Source organism: Crassostrea angulata, chromosome 7 (genome assembly GCF_025612915.1).
Source record: "Crassostrea angulata isolate pt1a10 chromosome 7, ASM2561291v2, whole genome shotgun sequence".
Taxonomy (NCBI): Eukaryota; Metazoa; Mollusca; class Bivalvia; order Ostreida; family Ostreidae; genus Magallana; species Magallana angulata.
In genome coordinates, this window is record NC_069117.1 from 27,332,123 (window position 1) to 27,351,431 (window position 19,309).

At 34.4% G+C, this 19,309-nt stretch overlaps 1 protein-coding gene across 1 annotated transcript; it reads right to left on the reverse strand.

The window, feature by feature from the left end:
* Positions 1 to 3,733: 3,733 nt before the first annotated feature.
* LOC128155584 (uncharacterized) lies at positions 3,734 to 12,357 on the reverse strand. Its single transcript, XM_052817360.1, has 6 exons — positions 11,858 to 12,357; positions 10,496 to 10,644; positions 10,183 to 10,295; positions 8,568 to 8,771; positions 4,122 to 4,215; positions 3,734 to 3,858 (listed from the first exon to the last, which is right to left on the reverse strand). The coding sequence occupies exons 1-6, from the start codon at positions 12,034 to 12,036 to the stop codon at positions 3,734 to 3,736; spliced, it is 864 nt and encodes a 287-aa protein (XP_052673320.1). The 5' UTR covers positions 12,037 to 12,357.
* Between the last annotated feature and the right edge of the window lie 6,952 nt (positions 12,358 to 19,309).

Consider the following 19,309-nt stretch of genomic DNA (forward strand, 5'->3'; position numbering starts at 1 on the left):
TTGCCCTTAGTATAGAATACGGGTTACAAAAAAGCGCCTTTTGAAACGTTGAACAGTTTTCAATAAACACAAATATTTTGGTTTACAACCATTTTTACAGAAATCTGCAAATGATATTTTTTAAATATTTGTCATCTGAAGTTTTGACATATATGTATACCCGCTTATTTACATAGTTTTGCATTGACGTATAAAAGTTATGCGTAAGATCGCAAAGAATTTAACATTTTATTGCATGTTACTGATTTTGCGGATATATTTGCCAAAGTTATGCATGTAAACACGGAAGTTGAGCATTCATTACGCAAAAGTTTCGCTCTTTTTTGCAAGATTGTCGCTTCGTATTCTTACGAAAAAGATGTCTTTTCGGCGAAAATGAGTTCAATGAGCTTTCGTTAAAAACCTGGAAATTCACCATGGTTTCTAGCATATCATTGTCAGAGTCAGGTTTTGAATTAAAATCCTAGAGCCGATAAACTTCTAAAGATTTTCATCTTCATATCACCAACTTCAATTCGGGTTTGTGGTTTTTAGGTCCTACCCGAAACACGGGTGAGTAACATATAAACACGTGTTCCAAGAATACAATCCTCTATCGCTGCGTGACCGGGTGCCGGAATTTCCTTTCGTTCTAACTATGTCCACCTTTTTTTTAAAAAAAATTTTTATATGTACACGTGAAGAGACGTATTCATATCCTTATGGGAAATCTTTCTCATACTGAGTATATGTCACTTAGATTTAGGGAATGGCGTTACTGTATTTAAATTGTAGATCAGTGTTGTAATTATCTATCGTCTAAGTCTCATTAATTGTTTCGTTATAAAGATAGTAAAATATCGATGCATTTTTAAATAAATTAAACATATGCAATGTTTAAAAAAATGTTCCAGTCGTTAATAAATTTACACAATTTTAATTAATATCCAATACACAAAAAATGCTATTAAGAATCATCTTAAAATTAAAAAAAAATACAATCTGAATATGCTTAAAAATGTCATAAACAATTGAACAAATATTTACTGGCTTAGATTCAAGGGGTCCATTTTTTAAACCAGGCTAGGTCAATGATTTGCAAAACAAGGGAATGTACTCCATTTCGATAGCAGAAAGAGCAACAAAAGAAGCACAACTCAACACGACGAAAACAACCTTACCAGGAAGTCTGACACTCAAAATGTATAACTTTACACCACGATATTGGTTTTGAATTCAACATCGTGATATTTCGTCTCACCCTCCGTATGATCAGGTCTGATGCAACGGGCCAATGGCATTGCGTCCCTCCGATCCAAAAAAGGATATCGCATTTTTGGAATCCCGGTACGAGTAGGTGGTACAGTATCCTACTTTTAGTACTTTTAGTACCGGATATGGACCGGACACGTGTGTTTGTAGAGGAAAGATTACACGATTGCATGAGATAACAGATCGGACGATAAAACTTTGCTCACACCTTTGTTTTTCTTTTCTTTTATTGGGTCAACAGTAAAATACATCTATAAGTAAGACGCAAAACAAATGAACTTTCTTTCGTAAATATCAATGGGGGTCTATTGAAAAGAATAGTAATTTTATCTTATATGCCACACTCGGTGTAAATGGATAAAAATAAAATCAGGAAATATAATCTAATATTTAACATTACCCGGTATATGTATATGTATTTTTATGAATAATGTCTTTTTCATCAATGGAAAACTTAAAAATTGTCATTACAAGCATATAGAAATAATTGTTTTGTTAGCAAAAAGTAGAGCATAGGTTTTAAGAGTTAAATTAGATGGATTTCAAAGTAAATAAAAACATTTAACTGTATGTATTAAGATAATCACATAGGCGGTTGTATGCATATAAATTAATATAATATAATTTGCAAAAGACCAATTGCGTTTTAGAACTGATGTTAGAACCATTTTAACAAGAGCTTGGACTTTGGGTAGTTGAGTCAAACGGCAGTGACGTAGGTATGTCCATTTCATTGCAGGCCACTCAGCCATGGCTCTCTGAAATCAACAGGATTTGTGTGGCTTTTGAGCGAAGACTACGCAATCGGTGTATATTTCGCTTGAAACCAGCGTCATTATTCACTTGTTTTGACGCAAGAAATAGATCGCTACATCCTACTGAAAGTCCGGGGTCTTGTTAAAATTGTTCTATTTGGCAATATCAATCGTTTTACCAACAAACATTTGTATGAACATACATGTAGATGATGTTAATTTCGAAGCTCAGTCACTTATTGCTTAAAATTCACTTACAACCATTTTAACAAGACCTTGGGCTTTCGGTTAGACGTAACTATCTATTTCTTGCATCAAAACAAGTGAATAATGACGCCGATTTCGCGTGAAATAGGCACATATTGCATAGTCTTAGATCAAAAGGCAGACAAATATTGTTGATTTCAAAGAACCATGGCCGAGTGGACAGCAACGAAATAGACAGGCCTACGTCACATTGCTGTTTGACACAACTAACCACAGTCCAAGCTCTTGTTAAAATGGTTTTACATGTTGCACACTCCTCTGCTTCCAAATATACTACATCCTCTACAAACTTATGCATTTGTCGCTATCTTAAAAAATCATCATCTTTTTTATTCAATGAAAAGATGTTGATAATGATGTGGAGCTGAAAAGTTTGACGGTTGAAAAGATTAATGGACATTAAGTACCGATATGTCACCCCCTTGTGTCGGCAGTCGTAAAAACATAGGAGGGTAAACAGACCTCCGAATAAGTTACCATGGGTTATTGATCTCCATTCTCCACCATCTTAGCGACACCAACACGCAAATAATCACTTTATGATTTGCTAGAAACGGCAACTAGGAGCTGTTCATTTGACAAATTCACAACACATGTCTCAAGCTGCAAAACATATTACACTTGCAATAGGTTTGGGATCTACTCCATCCTAAGGTCAATTTTTTCCGGGTTCTGCTTGCATGCACATCTATGCATGGCGCTTCTTCACGATTAGTAATATTTTCTTTCAGCAAATGTTACTTTTGATCGAAATACGTCTCCGTTTTTTTTAATAACATTTTGTGGACACTTTTCTTCAGTAAAAAATAAGAAAAATACAATAACACTGATTTTCAAATTAGTTCATTTTATTCTCATAATCAACTTAAATAAACAAGAAACATAAGTATTACGTTAATTGAATATTTGTGCTTGTGGTATTTCATAGCAATGCAATTCCTCCTTATAAAGCACAAAATCGCATAGCATAGCTGTACAGAAGTATTAGTAACACTGTACAAATTACAATAAGGAAAATTTGTCAAAATTAAACTTAATTAAGAAAATCTCTCTCTCTCTCTCTCTCTCTCTCTCTCTCTCTCTCTCTCTCTCTCTCTCTCTCTCTCTCTCTCTTCTTGTCAAATAATTTTCTCAACCAGCAAGTAAGCCTTAGCACTTTCTACAAAATGTAAATCAGAATCGACTGTTCATATTCCTGTATACATTGATATCGATTAATGGCCATGGAATAAGACATCATCAGACGTTTGTTATTCCTCTCTGATAAACTTTTATCTTTCTCTGCCTCACAGATCTTTAGAAGTCAGAGGTACTTGTAATCACCCTAATTCTTTTTACCGAAATGGAAAATAACTACCTCTCCCTTCTCTGTTAATGCGGGTTAATCACATTTGGTGCGACTGCATTGTTTTACACGTTTGGTCTATTTGGAGTGAGCATCGCTGATAAGTAATGAAGTATCATCCTTGTTCGACCATGGATCCATACGTGCTGAGTTCAGAGGTCTGAGAGGGATCCTGGACAAGCTTACACGAGACTGACCCCTCCTTCTTATAACTGACCATCATGAAGTTTTGAGATGACACTGTCATTGTTCAAAGCAAAATTAGCGACAATAACACAGCAATGGGAATAACATTTAGAACAATTATTCTTTTCTAAAACACAATTACTCGATCATTTGCTTTGCAGCTGCGTCAGTTCATTGACATTTCTTTTCAACGCTTCCATCATTTAAAAAAGAGCATTTCATATTATTTTCTTTTTGGCACAATAAGATGGAATGAAAGAAAATTTACGAAAGTTACGTAAGTTTGCGAATGCAAGAAATGAAAATTTATCTCTTACCAGAATGCATGCTTTTCCGTCTTGCTCCCGGTAAAGAGGTTACTGGAGCCTTTATCTTTAGTTTGAAATCATAACAAGTTAAATGTCTGTAAACCTGTAAAGCATGAAAAGGAGATAGATAGATAGATAGATAGATAGATAGATGGATAGATGGATAGATAGATAGAAAGATATTGTAACATTTTTAATTAATTCCAACAGATAATGATTGCTAATTCTTTGATGTAATATCTATTAACGTCGTAAATCTTTTATTTCCACAGGGGGAAACTACGCCCTTGCTTGCAATAGAAATCTCTTAAGACACATGGATTCGTCAGATTGTCCAGATAAGTTCATAAAATGTCAATGTTCTTGTTTCTGAAGCTTTTCTCACATTGTTCCGAACTTCCAGACAACCCTTTCTAAGACTAATTTGTCCATAGAGAATGGAAACTATCATGATCGGTCATACTAAACTCACAAGTAAAATGCTAGGAAGAGCCTTAAAGGTACAGCATTGACGGTTCCGACATCGATTTCACACGAAATAGGAAGAAACTGATGCGTTTTAGCGCTTTATTACAAATGTATAAAAATGTAGGAAAATGAAATATACATGAATTTTTTCTAGAAGTTTAGAGGTGGAAATGCCCTTGTCTACCATGTACCGTGGGTAACGGTTCGTACCACTGCATAAAACAAAGATAGCGATACTAAAAGACCAGAAATTAGATTGCCTTCAAGCATCTGTCTCGATTATTAATGTTAACGAACGAGATAGCAAAGTTCGTGTATACATACTATATAGAGTAAAGATCACAATTGCATGATCTTTTCAACTTCCCACAAAAAGGCCAGCCTCTGGAAAATTAACTACGGTGGACGTAAATTGTTTTCTTGATCACGATTCTTCAAAGACAAGACAGCCAAAAAGCTAATGATAAAAAAGTCAATTACGTTCGGCCATTGTGTTCTAGAAATATGCTATTAAGTATGAAATTGAACATAATTGTCTTGATCTAAAACCATTGCGGAAAAGAACATCCAAAGATTCGTTTCAATGTAGGCTTTGGTGATTAAGTAAAAAAAAGATAAATGAATTTTCACAGGCTTTGAATAAAACCTAATTAACTATGTTTTGATTGTGATTTCTGTGTGTTGGTTTTTGTCATTATACAAGTTACTCGAGGAAATTGTGAAAACATTTTATAACAGCTAAGGACACTGCTATAATATATACAAAGGCCTGATTTTACAGACACACGTCATCGTATATGGTCTTACTAAATACCTTCAAAAGTATCATTCGAAGGAGAAGCAACGGAAAATAGTCCTTAAAAAATTATCTGAAATGAAATACTGAGGAAATCACTACTTTAAACGAAAATAACAAGAACACTAAGTTATAGATTTTTGGAAATAAAATTCTAAGTTGTTCCGTCCAAGTTGGTACGTTCATTTTCCAAGATTGCGTCAGAAATACAAAAGAATTAATGATGCTAATTTTGTCCACAATGCCAAATTTTAAACATGACTTTATCCCCTATATTAGATCCATTAAATCGTACGTTTAATGGCTGTGCCACGCAAGTTTGTTTCTCGATTGATTATTTTCTCTGATAAAAGATATTTCGAAATAGTTTTGTTTTCTACAAGTATTTCAATTGGTTATCATGCATCTACTTTACATTTCTTGGCATGTGTTGCAAATTTAAATGTACATATTGAAAATAATATAGAATTAACCATATCACATTCTTTCCGACAAACAGGTCTAAGGTCTTGTAAACTAATCCTTACTGATTCGTATTTTGCTAGGGATAAATATATGCTCATACTCGCTAAATTATTTTGAAAAACGACAATCAATGATAACGACTAATTGCTCCATTAACGACAAACAATTTTGCTCCAGTCTGAATTCAAAAATCAAATAGTCAAACAAAATTAATAACAGTGGTATTTATCGTTCGACGCTTGTGATGAATTCATTTGATTGTTGGGCAGTCGGAAATAATTTAAAATAGCACTCGTAAGCTTAAGTAACATTATCTCATTAACAAAGCAAGGGGATATGTCACGTTTGTTGTTGTTGTTTTTTTTTTATTTTTTTTGGTTTTCTGTTTTTGTTTTTTGTCTTTGTGAATGGACAATAGAAATGATATATAAATAGTAAATATCAATCAATAAAATCATAGATTTAGAGGCACATTGGAACTGTGATAAATCTCAACTGGTATTAGGTACCATTAAGTGAACAAGTTGCATTACGAAAATGACACGGAAAGGGAGTGACTTTTAAGTTATATATAATTTGGAAATGCAAAATTGTGTATAAAGTTAATTTATTATATCTTGGTTACGATAAAATACAATGAAATATATATATATGAAGTAAAGAATATGTGTCGTTTTAAAAGAGTTGTCCTGAACGCAATTCCACCATAATGGTTTTGCAGTGACTGAACTTCACAAATAAAATAAAATATCTAATTTATGGGGCCATTATTTACCATGCATCCTTTTCATGTAAAAATGTCTCTTTTGGTTATAGTGATAGTTGTGTTGTTGGTGGTAGTTTGAGAGATGTTGGTTGTAGTGATGTTAGGGGTTGTGACAATGTTTAGTGGTTATGGTTGTGTTGGTAGTGACATTGTTTGCTATTGGTTGTTGTGGTGGTTTTATGGTTGAAGTGTTGTTGCTGGTTGTTGGTAGCTGCGGTGTTGTTAGTAGTTTTAGTGTTGTTGGTTGTTGTAAGTTGGTTGTTGTGATATTGTTGGTAGTTGCGGTGTTGTTTGTGGTTGTGGTGTTGTTGGTTGTTGTGGTGCTGTTGGTTGTTGTGGTAGTTGGATGTTGTGTTGTTGTTGGTAGTTGTGGTGTTGTTGGTTGTTGTAAGTTGGTTGATGTAATGTTGTTGGTAGTGGCGGTGTTGTTTATAGTTGTGTTGTTGTTGGTTGTTGTGGTGCTGTTGGTTGTTGTGGTAGTTGTGTTGTTGGTTGTCGTGGTGTTGTTGGTTGTTGTGGTGTTGGATGTTGTGTTGTTGTTGGTAGTTGTGGTGTTGTTGGTTGTTGTAAGTTGGTTGTTGTGATGTTGTTGGTAGTTGCGGTGTTGTTTCTAATTGTGTTGTTGTTGGTTGTTGTGGTGCTGTTGGTTGTTGTGGTAGTTGTGTTGTTGGTTGTCGTGGTTTTAATTGTTGTGTTGTTAATGGTTGTTGTGTTGGTGGTTGGTATGGTGTTGTTATTGGTTGTTGTTGGTAGTGCTGTTGTAAGTGGTGGTGGTGGTGTTGTTGGTGTTGTAAGTGGGTGTGGTGTTGTTGGTTGTTGTGGTGTTATTGTTAGTTGCGATGTTGTAGGTAGTTGTTGTTGGTTTGGTTTGTGTCGGTTGTGTGTTGTTGTTGTGGTGTTTTAAGTGGAAGTTGTGTTGTTGGTAGCTGTGGTGTTGTTGTTAATGGTGTTTTTGGTAGTTGTATTTTTGTTGGTAGTTGTGGTGTTGTTAGTAGGTCCGGTGTTGTTCGTAGTTGTGGTGTTGTTGGTTGCTTTGGTGTGGTTGTCGGTGGTGGTGTTGTTAGTTGTTTTGGTTTTGTTCATAGTTGTAGTGTTGATGAAAGTTGTGGTATTGTTAGTGGTTGCAGTGTTGTTGGTAATTGTGGTGGTGGTGTTGATAGTTGTAGTGTTGTTGTTAGTTGCGGTGTTGTTGGTAGTTGTGGTGTTGTTGGTTGTTGTGTAGTTGTTGATAGTTGTGGTGTTGTTAGTAGGTCTGGTGTTGTTGGTAATCGTGGAGTTGTTGGTTGTTGTAGTGTTGTTGTTGATGGTGTTGTTTGTAGTTGTGTTGTTGTTGGTTGTTGTGGTGTTGTTGTCGATGGTGGTGTTGTTTGTGGTTTTGGTTTTGTTCATAGTTGTAATATTGTTGAAAGTTGTGGTATTGTTTGTGGTTGCAGTGTTGTTGGTAATTGTGGTGGTGTTTTTAGTAGTTGTGGTGTTATTGGTAATTGTTGTGTGGTTGTTAATGGTGGTGTTGTTAGTGGTTGTAATGATGTTTTGTAGTTGTGATTTTGTTGTTTGTTGTGTTGATGATTGTAGTGACATTAATAGTTGTGATGATGTTTACTGGTTGGAGTAATGTTGGTGATTGTGTTGGTGGCGGTTGTAGTGATGTTGGTGGATGTGACGTGTTTATTGGGTGATGGTGTTGGTGGTTGTAGTGATATTGGTGGTTGTGGTGTACGTGATTGAAATGATGTTAGTGGTTGTGTTGGTATTGTTAGTTGTTGTGTTGTTGGTGATTGTGGTGGTGTAAGTGGTTGTAGTCTTAGGGGTGGTTTAGGTGGTGTTTTTAGTTGTGGTGGTGATTATGTGGTGGTGTTGCTGGTTGTGGTGGTTTGGGGGAATTAGCTTGTTGTAGTGATGTTGGTTGTAATCGTATAAGTGTTTGGGGAAGGGGTATCATTACTTGGTCTGTACTTACATAATACACAGGTGCCGCCAAGAGCCAACAGGGCCCAAGGCACAGCCACCACTTGGGGCGACAGTCAAAACAGTGGTTGTAGGGCGTGTGGTTCGTCAAGATTAGGCGGGAATTCCTGGTCTTTGTGGAGTGGAAATCGTCACAGCCGGAAAAAAGGTCGAGACTTTGTAGATACCATCCCTCTACCACATCCCCCAGTTCTATCTATTCAATAAAAATGCGTACTATACATTCTTACATGTACATATGTAATACATAATGTGTACGAGGATGAAATATAAGTTGATTGTACTAATTTGGTCTAATCAAAGCAGAACAAGGAACTTCTGAACGTGATGTAACACCTATGCATTGCATAATAGCACTTTGCCCATTTCGTATACATGTGTCTGTTTTCTGTCATCATTAAAGCAAAACATATAAAATTAATCCCGACTTAAGATATTCATTTCGAAGTTTTACATGAATTAAGATGAATTAAGTTGTACATTTTACAAACTGTTCACAATTACATATATAACACAGACAATACTATAAAAGTGACTTATGTCGGCAAACTATAATGTCACTGTCATGTACTTGTGACTTAATTAGCAACACAACGTTGAAAGGATGAGAGTATTGAATTTGAATGTGTATATTTGTCGGGACTATACACCCTAATAGAAAGTCAAGCCTGATAAAAAAAGATTTGGGTATTTTTGTAAAAAAAAAAAAGGTATAGAAAAATCATAATCATTTGCGACCTGATTTCTGTAATGAGTTCGAATAGAATTACGTGGTGAGAATGTATAAATAGCAGGGGCATGTGCTTTGCGTGCTCGCTAGCAATTTTAAGAGAACATTGATTTTTATGAGGACAGAAAAGAATTGCATTAAAATTTGGATTATAAAAGTAGAGAGATGTGTACAAATGTGTAATATGATAAACATGTAAATGTATGTTGTATATGTTGTATCTGACCAGTACGAAAAGAAGCGCTGACGAACAGCGTACCTACGTACATGTAATACTTGATGAGGTGATTTTTTTTTCATTTTAGCTCTTAGTTATGTATTTGGACGAACAAAGTGAGGGAGGAAAAAGTAGCTTTTCTATATTTTTTTCTAAGTAAAGGACTCTCACAAGAGCTTTTGACAATCTATATCCGTTATTATAGAGCTTCTATATACCAGACGTTAGGACTTTATCGGGATTTTTTTATACTAAAACGCTAACAAACGATACATTATATGCCAGCCTTTCATATTGGCAAACGTTATGCAATGGTTTTTTGTACAAAGTGTTTAAAAAAAAGTTCGTTCAAAAAAATCAATTCGAATTGAAAGCTTTTTAGAATTTATGCTGCAAGTTTCAAAGATGTGTTATTTTAGATAATTCTCTCCCTGAGGGGCGATATCATCGCATAATTATGTCAGCATTTGTAAAAATCTAGATCTATGTTAATTAATGTAACATCAAAGCAAAGCGGTTCCAAAAGAAAATTATCAAATTAATAAATGATGAAGGATTATGTTCATGAGATCTGCTGGGCGCGATGTATTTTACAGTGATCCCATCTGCCTTTTGGAATAAGGTTCTTAATGAATTCATGAGCATTCTCGGTTTCATTACCTCTATACAAAATTTATTTCCTTTATTCAAATGAGTCTCGGCTTGTTTCAGTGCCCATTCCAGCTGAGAGGATACTTGCCGATGACTCGTGTTGACCACACAAGCAAAATCACCTACAAAGAAACAGAAAAGGGGAAAACCACAATTAAATCCAATCCTCTGATTGCAACTCACCAAAAAGACACTTCTAACTGGCTTATCCTTTGACATTGGATCGATTGTTTCAATCGTGCATTTATACCAAACGACAAGATAGCAAACAAAGCAGTGATTAATAATAATAATAATAATAATAAAAACAATAATCCCGCACCTTCCCAGATAGTAATTTTGTCGGCGCTGTATTTGCTGGAGACCTCGGTATGAACGAGATTAATCCTCATTAGGAGGGGTTTCCCGTACAGCAATACGGCCAGATCGTTCAGGTCCTTGATTGTGTGAACGCGTAAAATGTGTCCATTTCTGTAAAGAGTGAATAGGAAACCTGATTCATAGATGATTCAAAATCAATTAACATTCTCTCTCTGTCTCTCTCTGTCTCTCTCTCTCTCTCCGAGTCTTAATTCATAGAGGTATACACACCGTCCATCTATTAACTGTTGTTACATGTTATGAATTGGTTAACTAAGCGTACTTCTCTCTTAAAATCTAGGTCAAAGCTTTCCTGGTGGTAAAAAATATGGCTTAATATAATTATATACTATGTCTTGTTCAAGCGCCAAATCATACGCCATTAATTGTTGTATCTGTGTTCTGTTTTACACAATCATTGACAAAGTCCCTCTAGAATGTTAACCTTAATCCCGTATACTTCACCCCATGTTTGTCACATCTGAAACAACAGATGATATCTGTATATCAATGGAAAGTAAAAATAACTTTCCCAGCGGCAAGTGTAATCAAATTTCTGCGATCTCGCATCCGTCAAATGTGTAATTATGTTTTATCTTGGGAAATGTGCTGACGAATTTAATGCATTACAATAAAGAAGAATCAACACATAAAAAATCCCCAAGACGACGGAACACAATGTGCCTGTCTTTCGCCGACAAGTTGGCATTGTCAAGAGAATGGCCGCTGGAAAAAAGAAATGAGTTTCTACAAATTTAGATGGATTTTAAGAGCAGTCGTTCTCTGAAGCCGTAATTTCGATGATGGCCGCGATACATGTGATATATAGAAGAAGGATCATGATGAACCAAAGTCTCTTGATCTGATTAATTTCGTGTTGGGGAAACATTTTTGGAGAAGGTCTTCCAGATAAAGTGATTGTTGGCTCAATTGCTTCTACGGATTGCTTTAGAGAGTGCTATTAACACTAATGTAACTAAAAAGCACATCTGCAGAAATTTAATAGTTATACATGTGTAAAACTTGACGACTATCTGTATTTGAACTTGTAGAATAAAATCAATTAAACTTATGCCGTTAAAAGATTAAAGCCAAAGCAAAAAGTCCACCGAAATGTCGCTTATGACATATCCATCATTGAAAAATTCAGACACCTATATTTATGTGATATAAACGTCAATATTAGCCCTAGATTGTTTAAAAAAAGAAAGAATCAAATTACCTACCGATGATGAAAAAATCCAAAACTGAAATCTTCACAGTACATACCAGTATACAATATAAGAAATTGAATCAAAACAACAGAAATGGTATATTTACTTACTCGTGAGTACTCAGTATATGTTTCAGTTCCTCGGTCTCCGGGGACAGGAATAACACCTTGTCCAAGTCAATCCCTGTACTGGTCAGAATTTTCTGGGACTGGTCCGTAACTGTCCCACAATTCCTGTTCGTGACCATATATTCCGCCCAGGGAAACACAGTCACTCCTGCATTGGTCATATTACCCTCTGATTAAGAAAGCCAACCAAAACACGAGGTAACGACAAAGCACACAATGTTTGTATTTGTGTGAGAACTAAGTCTTATATACAAATGTGTTCAATGTATTGACGATTGGGGAGGATATACACATCAATGGCAATCCAATGTGTCGCCGACAAATAAAAAGCCAGAGTCTTTAAGCGTCGATTATTCCATAGTCGATACAAACAGTTACAAAAGGTATTAATCCTCAATAAAATCAATCAATTAATCTGAAGTCTTATAACTGTTACTCAAGTTTAAGTCAGCTGGAAGAGCTCTCGCGTCAAGCATCAAGTTCTAATACATGCAATCTAACCATGAGTTTGGTCTCGTCTCAAATAAGCAATACACACTACAAAACGACCATTCAGAAAAACCGAGTCGCTGAGAGCCAATGATACTTTTCGAATCCCTTTTATACTAAAAGTATGTGAATAAATGCTTTTTACAATTTGGCGTGGGTTTAAACCACAGATAATCACTCCATCACGATTTAGTAAAAGAACATTTCAAAATCCTTTTTTATTTGAGAGCAGTATTTTAAATTTTAAATTATTATTAAATGGATTGACAACGATTCTCTTTGTCTTCTTTGTTCTATAAAAGACTTTTTTTGGAAACTTTATCTTTTCCAAGATTAATAAAACAATTATTAAAATACGGTATTTGATAATATAATATTCAGTTTACATGAAACTGTTACAATTATGTACATTGCAAATATCAGATTTACTTTTGTAAAGCTAAATCCGTACGAATTTCATTTCGAGTTTCTTATAAAGGTCTTAACTATTTCTGGGACCAGTTAGTAAATTGTACATGTTCTTGCATCTAATACAAATGGAAGCAACAAAACGCACTTCACTTTCGTTTCAATGTTTAATATCTCTCGATCTATCACTGCGGCACGAATCGTCTTGTTTTTAAAGCTTCCTCTTCGTACTTGATTCTACTTAATCAGCGCTGATCTCGTGTTTTATGATGAAACACCCTGTATACGTATCTCAGGTTGCTGATTACAAAGCAGCAAGACGCGTACTTAAGAGCAGTAAACATTGCAACCAAGTCCGTCGTGGAATCCGTCCAAATCTAATTGGTTCTTGCTGAGCAAAAATGTTCCTTTTGCTTGCTCCCGTAATGGATTCCTGTTGGAGACTTCTGTCTTGAACTAGATACGTTCCCCGTTGTATCAAATCACGAAGTAAAAAGAATGCCGATATCTTTTCGGTTTCTTGTAAACGCTGATGTGATATATCGGGAACCCCCCCCCCCCCCCAAAAAAAAATCATTTGCATAATGCACTTTTATGCCAAGGTCATCATGTAAATGATGCTTCAATAATTTATCTTTCTTTTTTTAGCAGGAAGAAGGCTAAGATCTTCACCCAAAAATCAAATGATCAATATACATGTAAATGTTTGTTAACTGAAACCGTCCTAGTTTACGATGTGCATTAAACAAAAGAACTCCATGTTGCTTCTGCCGATGCTTTATGATATTAACTTGCAATAAATTAATCTAGAACGCTCAAGATTTGATAATTCAATTACACCATTGTGTGATTTTCTTCCTAGAATGAGGAAAATTTATAGGAGATGCATGAAATTCAAATTTACTTCGATTTTTCAGATGAGACTCACATCATTTACCACTCCTACACTCTTTAAAAGTGACATCATTATGATGATCTTTCCAACAAATTCTGCATGGAGAAATTTTCACAAACACAAAGGTTCGTACATGTAACAATTCCTATCATACTTTGACCTAAAAAAAACCAACTCGATGATAGAAAACATGATTTTATACATAATCTAAGTCTTAAGAATATGAACAAGTAAACAATGACTTTAAACCAAATGCTCTTAGATAAATGGTATTCGAACAATTGCAAATTATCGTTTTCAGAAATGCTCTTCGACGAAATCAGTTTTCTGCAAATACATGTATATTGCTTTGAATTAGTAATAAAATATGAAACTCTGGAGCTCAAAGAAAAAATGGATGCATCCACCCACAACAAGATAGTTATGAATTATCATTCAGGTGCATATTGCGATATTGCCCTCATCCGCCTTTGGTTTTCCCCTTGATCATCTGTATTTATGACTCGCTTTACCTCACGATTTCCTGTAATTACAAGTGTTTCTCTTCATTATGATTCTCAGTCGACAAGTTTATTTGTGGTATGAAGCTAAAAATTATATTTTTTGGCCCTTGAAAATGCAAGGTTATTTTTCCAGAGTACTGACTTTCTTCCCCACTCTCCGATGGGAAAGTGCAAGTCGTGTGTAAAAATAGAGAACGATCGTTCATGGGTTTCTAATTAAATTTTGCCGTCTCATTTGCTAGTCCGAGAGTTAATTAATGTAAAGATTTTTTTCTTTTCATCAGCGGTTATTAATCATTAAATCAATTTGTTTTCAAAGGTATGTTATCCATTTCCATGCACGGTCGTCTGCAATTAAACGTCTTCATGACTTTGTATTACGTGTAATCTGGGTCTTCCTTTTTCTTTTTCGTTATGGAAGGGTCAGACAGGCCATGTAAAACATCATTCAAGTCCGAATTATCACAAATAGTAACGCTGTTTAAGATGTTAAACAGTAGGAAATACATTAATACAAAATGTTTAATCAGTTCATAAACCTTTCGTTAGTATTAATATACGGTACAGTCATTTTACCGGTAACGAATCAGTATGCGGTTTCGTCGTGCATGCGACTATTATTATCGGAATTCCAAATGTTTTTATTTTTCGTTTAAATCACGTTTCTTTGTCCTTCTAAATTCCATTATCAAACTTCCGAAAATATAAAGGATGAATTACGGAGATAGTAATTTCAACACCCCCTCCATTTTCCTAGTTTCGAATACGTTTTCCAGTGTCGAATCAAGCGCTCTCTATCACTTCTGACCGAATATTTTAGGGCGGATTAATTTCAAAAATGCACTATATAGAGGTTCATGTCAACAGACTTATAAATGAAGAAGGATAATAATTGTGGAAATATGTTATTTAAACAAATAATATGATCATTATTTTTATCGTACAGTTTTCCCGTCAAATTAAAGCTGGACTTGAACAGTTTTCATTTTGCGTCACTTTATGTAATTGAATTTCCATGAAAACACTTTATAATAGTACAACGACTGTATCATTTTAGGTGTAGGTTTAGTGGGTTTAATTCGGACACAAAAATTCTGGTTTATTTTTTTTTAATTAAGCAAGTTACGAGCATCCGAGTGCGATCGTTGGTATGTTGAAGTGCAACCTTTAATTACGTATTGATGGAATCATTGGTTACGAAGTAATGTATCCTTGAAACTGCCAGTTGTGCTAAATCCACGAGAGTTGATGACCACAAATATCAACGATACTACAGTAACTTATTGTGTGCTAAATGCAAACCCAAATATTGTACGCGCAAGGCATTTCCAGTGCCCGGAAACGTAAAAGTTTATAATTGAGTTTGTCCACAGTTGGATGAAGGGCAAAGGGTATGTGATCTTAGGCCTAACTTACGTTTAACCTTTTGGTAACGTACTTACATGTATGTCAAGTATCGCCTAAACCCGTAACGAGTTTTAACGTAATTAGTTACATGTACGTTTGCTTAAAGGCCTTAGGGCTCATTCGTCGCGTTTATAAATACTGTTTGGAAGAAAAAAAAACCTTAGCTGTTGTTGCAACTGCGCAGAGAAAAGCAGGTTTACTAGAAAAAGCACAATACATTGAGTTCTAGTCTAGCTCTGGGAATTGGTAATAGGAATTTGAGTATAATATTGGAGATTAGGAGTTGTCTGGAAGAGATAATTGATTTAGATGATCCACTGGCTTAGCTGTTCTGATTTTCTTGTACAAGAATGTGCAGTGAATGTTTTATCGAAATAATTTGATTTGTTTTGGGAATTAAATATTGTTCTTTAACTGTCATAAAATAATGTAAATAAATTTCAATATCAACCAACTCGATCAATATTCGAATTAATGAATGGTCTTTTTTCGGAAAGGGTCTTCGAAAAAAAAAAACTAGAAACATATTGTCTGTGCAATTTCATCATTCAATCTACAGACAAAAAGGCAGATATATTCATCAATTATTATTAATATTCAATCGATATTTGAGATTTTCTTTCTATCCAAATCGGATTCAATGTGGTTTTTCATTGAAATATTGCTTTGGAATGTATTGTTATAATTTTTCTAGAAAAAAAATTACGAAAATGAAATCCTTTTGTGATAGACAATGCATGAATAAACATTGAATTTTTTTAAGGAAAAATCTATATAAGTCGTATTTGTGTGGTAACTCCATGGAAGTTGTTCAATATGCGTGAACTTGTTTCCTAGATTGCTTCACAATATGTTGGATTTGTAACAAGACATGTTTGCATACTAATTGGAAATATTTTTTAGGTTCTTTCTTTCGTTTTCAGCTAAAGATCAATAAAAACACCCTTAATAGGAAAAAAATGGAATAGATATTCTTATACTCTCTCTCTCTCTCTCTCTCTCTCTCTCTCTCTCTCTCTCTCTCTCTCTCTCTCTCTCTCTCTCTCTCTCTCTCTTTCATGCGTCAAAACCCTGATCGGACCGTTATCTGAAGTGCCAGACTCTATATCTGCTAAATATACAATATATACTAGTATCGGATTAAAATTTTAGTGTGATTGGACATTGTTTTCATAGCAGACTGTTCATAAACTCCTGACTTTTTTCAAGATAATTAGTCTATATTGAAAATAAAAGGATACCGTGTTGGTCCTTAAAAGCATTAGTATATTGGGAACGTTTTTGCTTAATACAATGTACGTTAGTTGCAAATAAATGCGATTTGGATAGAAAAGAACTTTCAATAATGCTTATCAAAAATTAATTGTTTTCTATGATAAAAATTATATATTTAGTCAGATATTTTACTATTTTTAATTGATAATATCATTTATTTTAACGTAGAGTCATTAGGCTCATCAGTATTACATACACACATAAAACAATATGTAAGGCACGCAAAATGCTAAGGCTTCAGAGGGTAAATGACCTTGAGCGCGGAACATACACAAGAAACGCTGTCAAGTATCTCAAATGTTCTCAACGGGATACAAAACATCAAATGCAAATATCATTAAAAAAAAAGAAAAGATGAATATTGTGGAGGATGCCTTTTACATCATTAATGGGATTTTTGTTGTTTTGATGATTAGATCAGTTTGTTGTGTTGTTTTAATTCATTCGATACATTAACCATGTCTCCACATCCCGCTTAGCATTAAATTAAAACTTTGCCCTACACTTATTTTCGAAAAGTAATCTAACTTTTAATCAAAATGTTTATACTTTCAGAACTCACTGCGGGCCAAAATATGACAGAAACCGTCGACCTTGTAACCTTAAACAAAAGTACACAAGACATGTACTGATGCAACTTTGGAGTAATTTCTCATTCTTCTCGAGTGTTGCAGTATTGAATGGACTAACTGACCAATTCACTCAATATTTTATATCAATGTATTGGAAAATTTTGTTTTATTCAAATCAGTAATTTACTGTGATGATTTTTCAGATTGATTACTCATAGTTATTATAGGCTGTTTAAAATAAAAAAAAAAATGAAAATCTTTATCAAACTTTGAATTATTCATTGGAAAACATAGAATCTGACATTTCTTAGATCTTTATAAATATCGATTGCTCAACTCCCATGATGTAATCGGTACACCGAATTCGGATGTCTGGCTTTTGAAGATTTCGTGTTAACTCAGAAAAATACTAGTATATATAGCCTGCATCTTCAATAAAACATGCAATCATTTACATAAATACATGTATATCACGAATTAAGTTTCTCTGATCTGGAGAAGGTCTTCTTAGGGGTCGGGGAGAAGCATATATGACGTAATGGGCGCCGACTGAATCAGAACAAAGCATGGCGGTTTTACACGTAAACATGCACGCGCGCACACATAAATACGATATTTTCTTTGTTTTTATATAAAATTTTCTATTCAGTGTTTATCTGATGAATTTTTGAGAAGTGAGATGCGGGGAGGGGGGGGGGGGGTGACCGAGAATTGAGGCGGTTTTTTTTTGGGGGGGGGGGGGGTCATTTCTTGCCATTTCAAACACTGAACTTTTTTCTTACTTTCAAATCAGGTTAAAGTTTACTTTAAAAAAATAATTTGAAATTTGCAGTGTATTTTGTGATCATGCGAAAGTTCACTGTGAATGTTGAACATTCAAGAACCAAACTACAGTTTGCTGGTTATTGTCGTAATAACCAATAAATATGTGAACACACCTCCGATATCATAGTAAATAAAAATAAAGAAATGATTAAACAGCAGTTACATAATGTTCTCCTAAAAACACATTTGTTTCAGATAAATGTATCAACAGAAAGGTTTTTTGTACACATAAGAAAACAAATTAAGGTTCGGAAATACAATGTACTAATAGCTGCTGTTTTTGGGGGATGGCATTTGATGAACATGTTTGTCATCAAAGCATGCAAGAAAATAGTAGATATTGTAGATTATCTTCCTAACAAAATGGCTATAAATGAAAATACTATGTTGTGCACATAACCAAAGAGTTTTGATTAATACAAGTTCTAGTCAAAATTCCCCTATTGTCTGAAAGTTTTACCACTTAAAGTACATAAATTTCGAAAATTGCCTTCTTAAAACGTTGTTAATTACACATTTCTAGCGTCAGTTAATGATAATTGAAAACTCATTTTAAAAAAAGATTAAAATCTTTATAAAAATCTAAACTGCTTCATGATCCTGGACTCATGCAGGTATCTACCTAAAGTACTTGATATGATATTCACATTCAAAAATATTATCGGCCTGGTTTTTTTTTTTCCTTCTAAATTGATCCGACCAAATTCCATAAAACAATTTTAATGCCGCATCATCTTCCCTAAATTGAATCTAAGAATTCAATCATCATGGTTTATAGAAAACACGTTATATTTAATTTGTGCGCAGTGTATATGTTTCAAAGACTTTAAATCCTGACAAGTTTATAAAACCATGTTATTCTTAGAACAGGCGAGAATTCGAAGTAATTATGATGTATTACATAAAATAAAAAATTTGAGTGCATGCATCAAGAAAATATCTCAGTTAGATTCTCAACCACTGTTCTCATCACAAGAAACATCTCTCTCTCTCTCTCTCTCTCTCTCTCTCTCTCTCTCTCTCTCTCTCTCTCTCTCTCTCTCTCTCTCAACACAAAAAA

Excerpts from the sequence above, each read along its gene's own strand:
- LOC128155584 (XM_052817360.1), bottom strand. The coding sequence starts at position 12,036 with ATGACCAATGCAGGAGTGACTGTGTTTCCCTGGGCGGAATATATGGTC. Across the intron at positions 8,772-10,182 it reads GAAATAAATTTTGTATAGAG|ATAGAACTGGGGGATGTGGT; the intron begins GTAATGAAACCG and ends TTTATTGAATAG. Across the intron at positions 4,216-8,567 it reads TGGCGGCACCTGTGTATTAT|GTTTACAGACATTTAACTTG; the intron begins GTAAGTACAGAC and ends CATGCTTTACAG.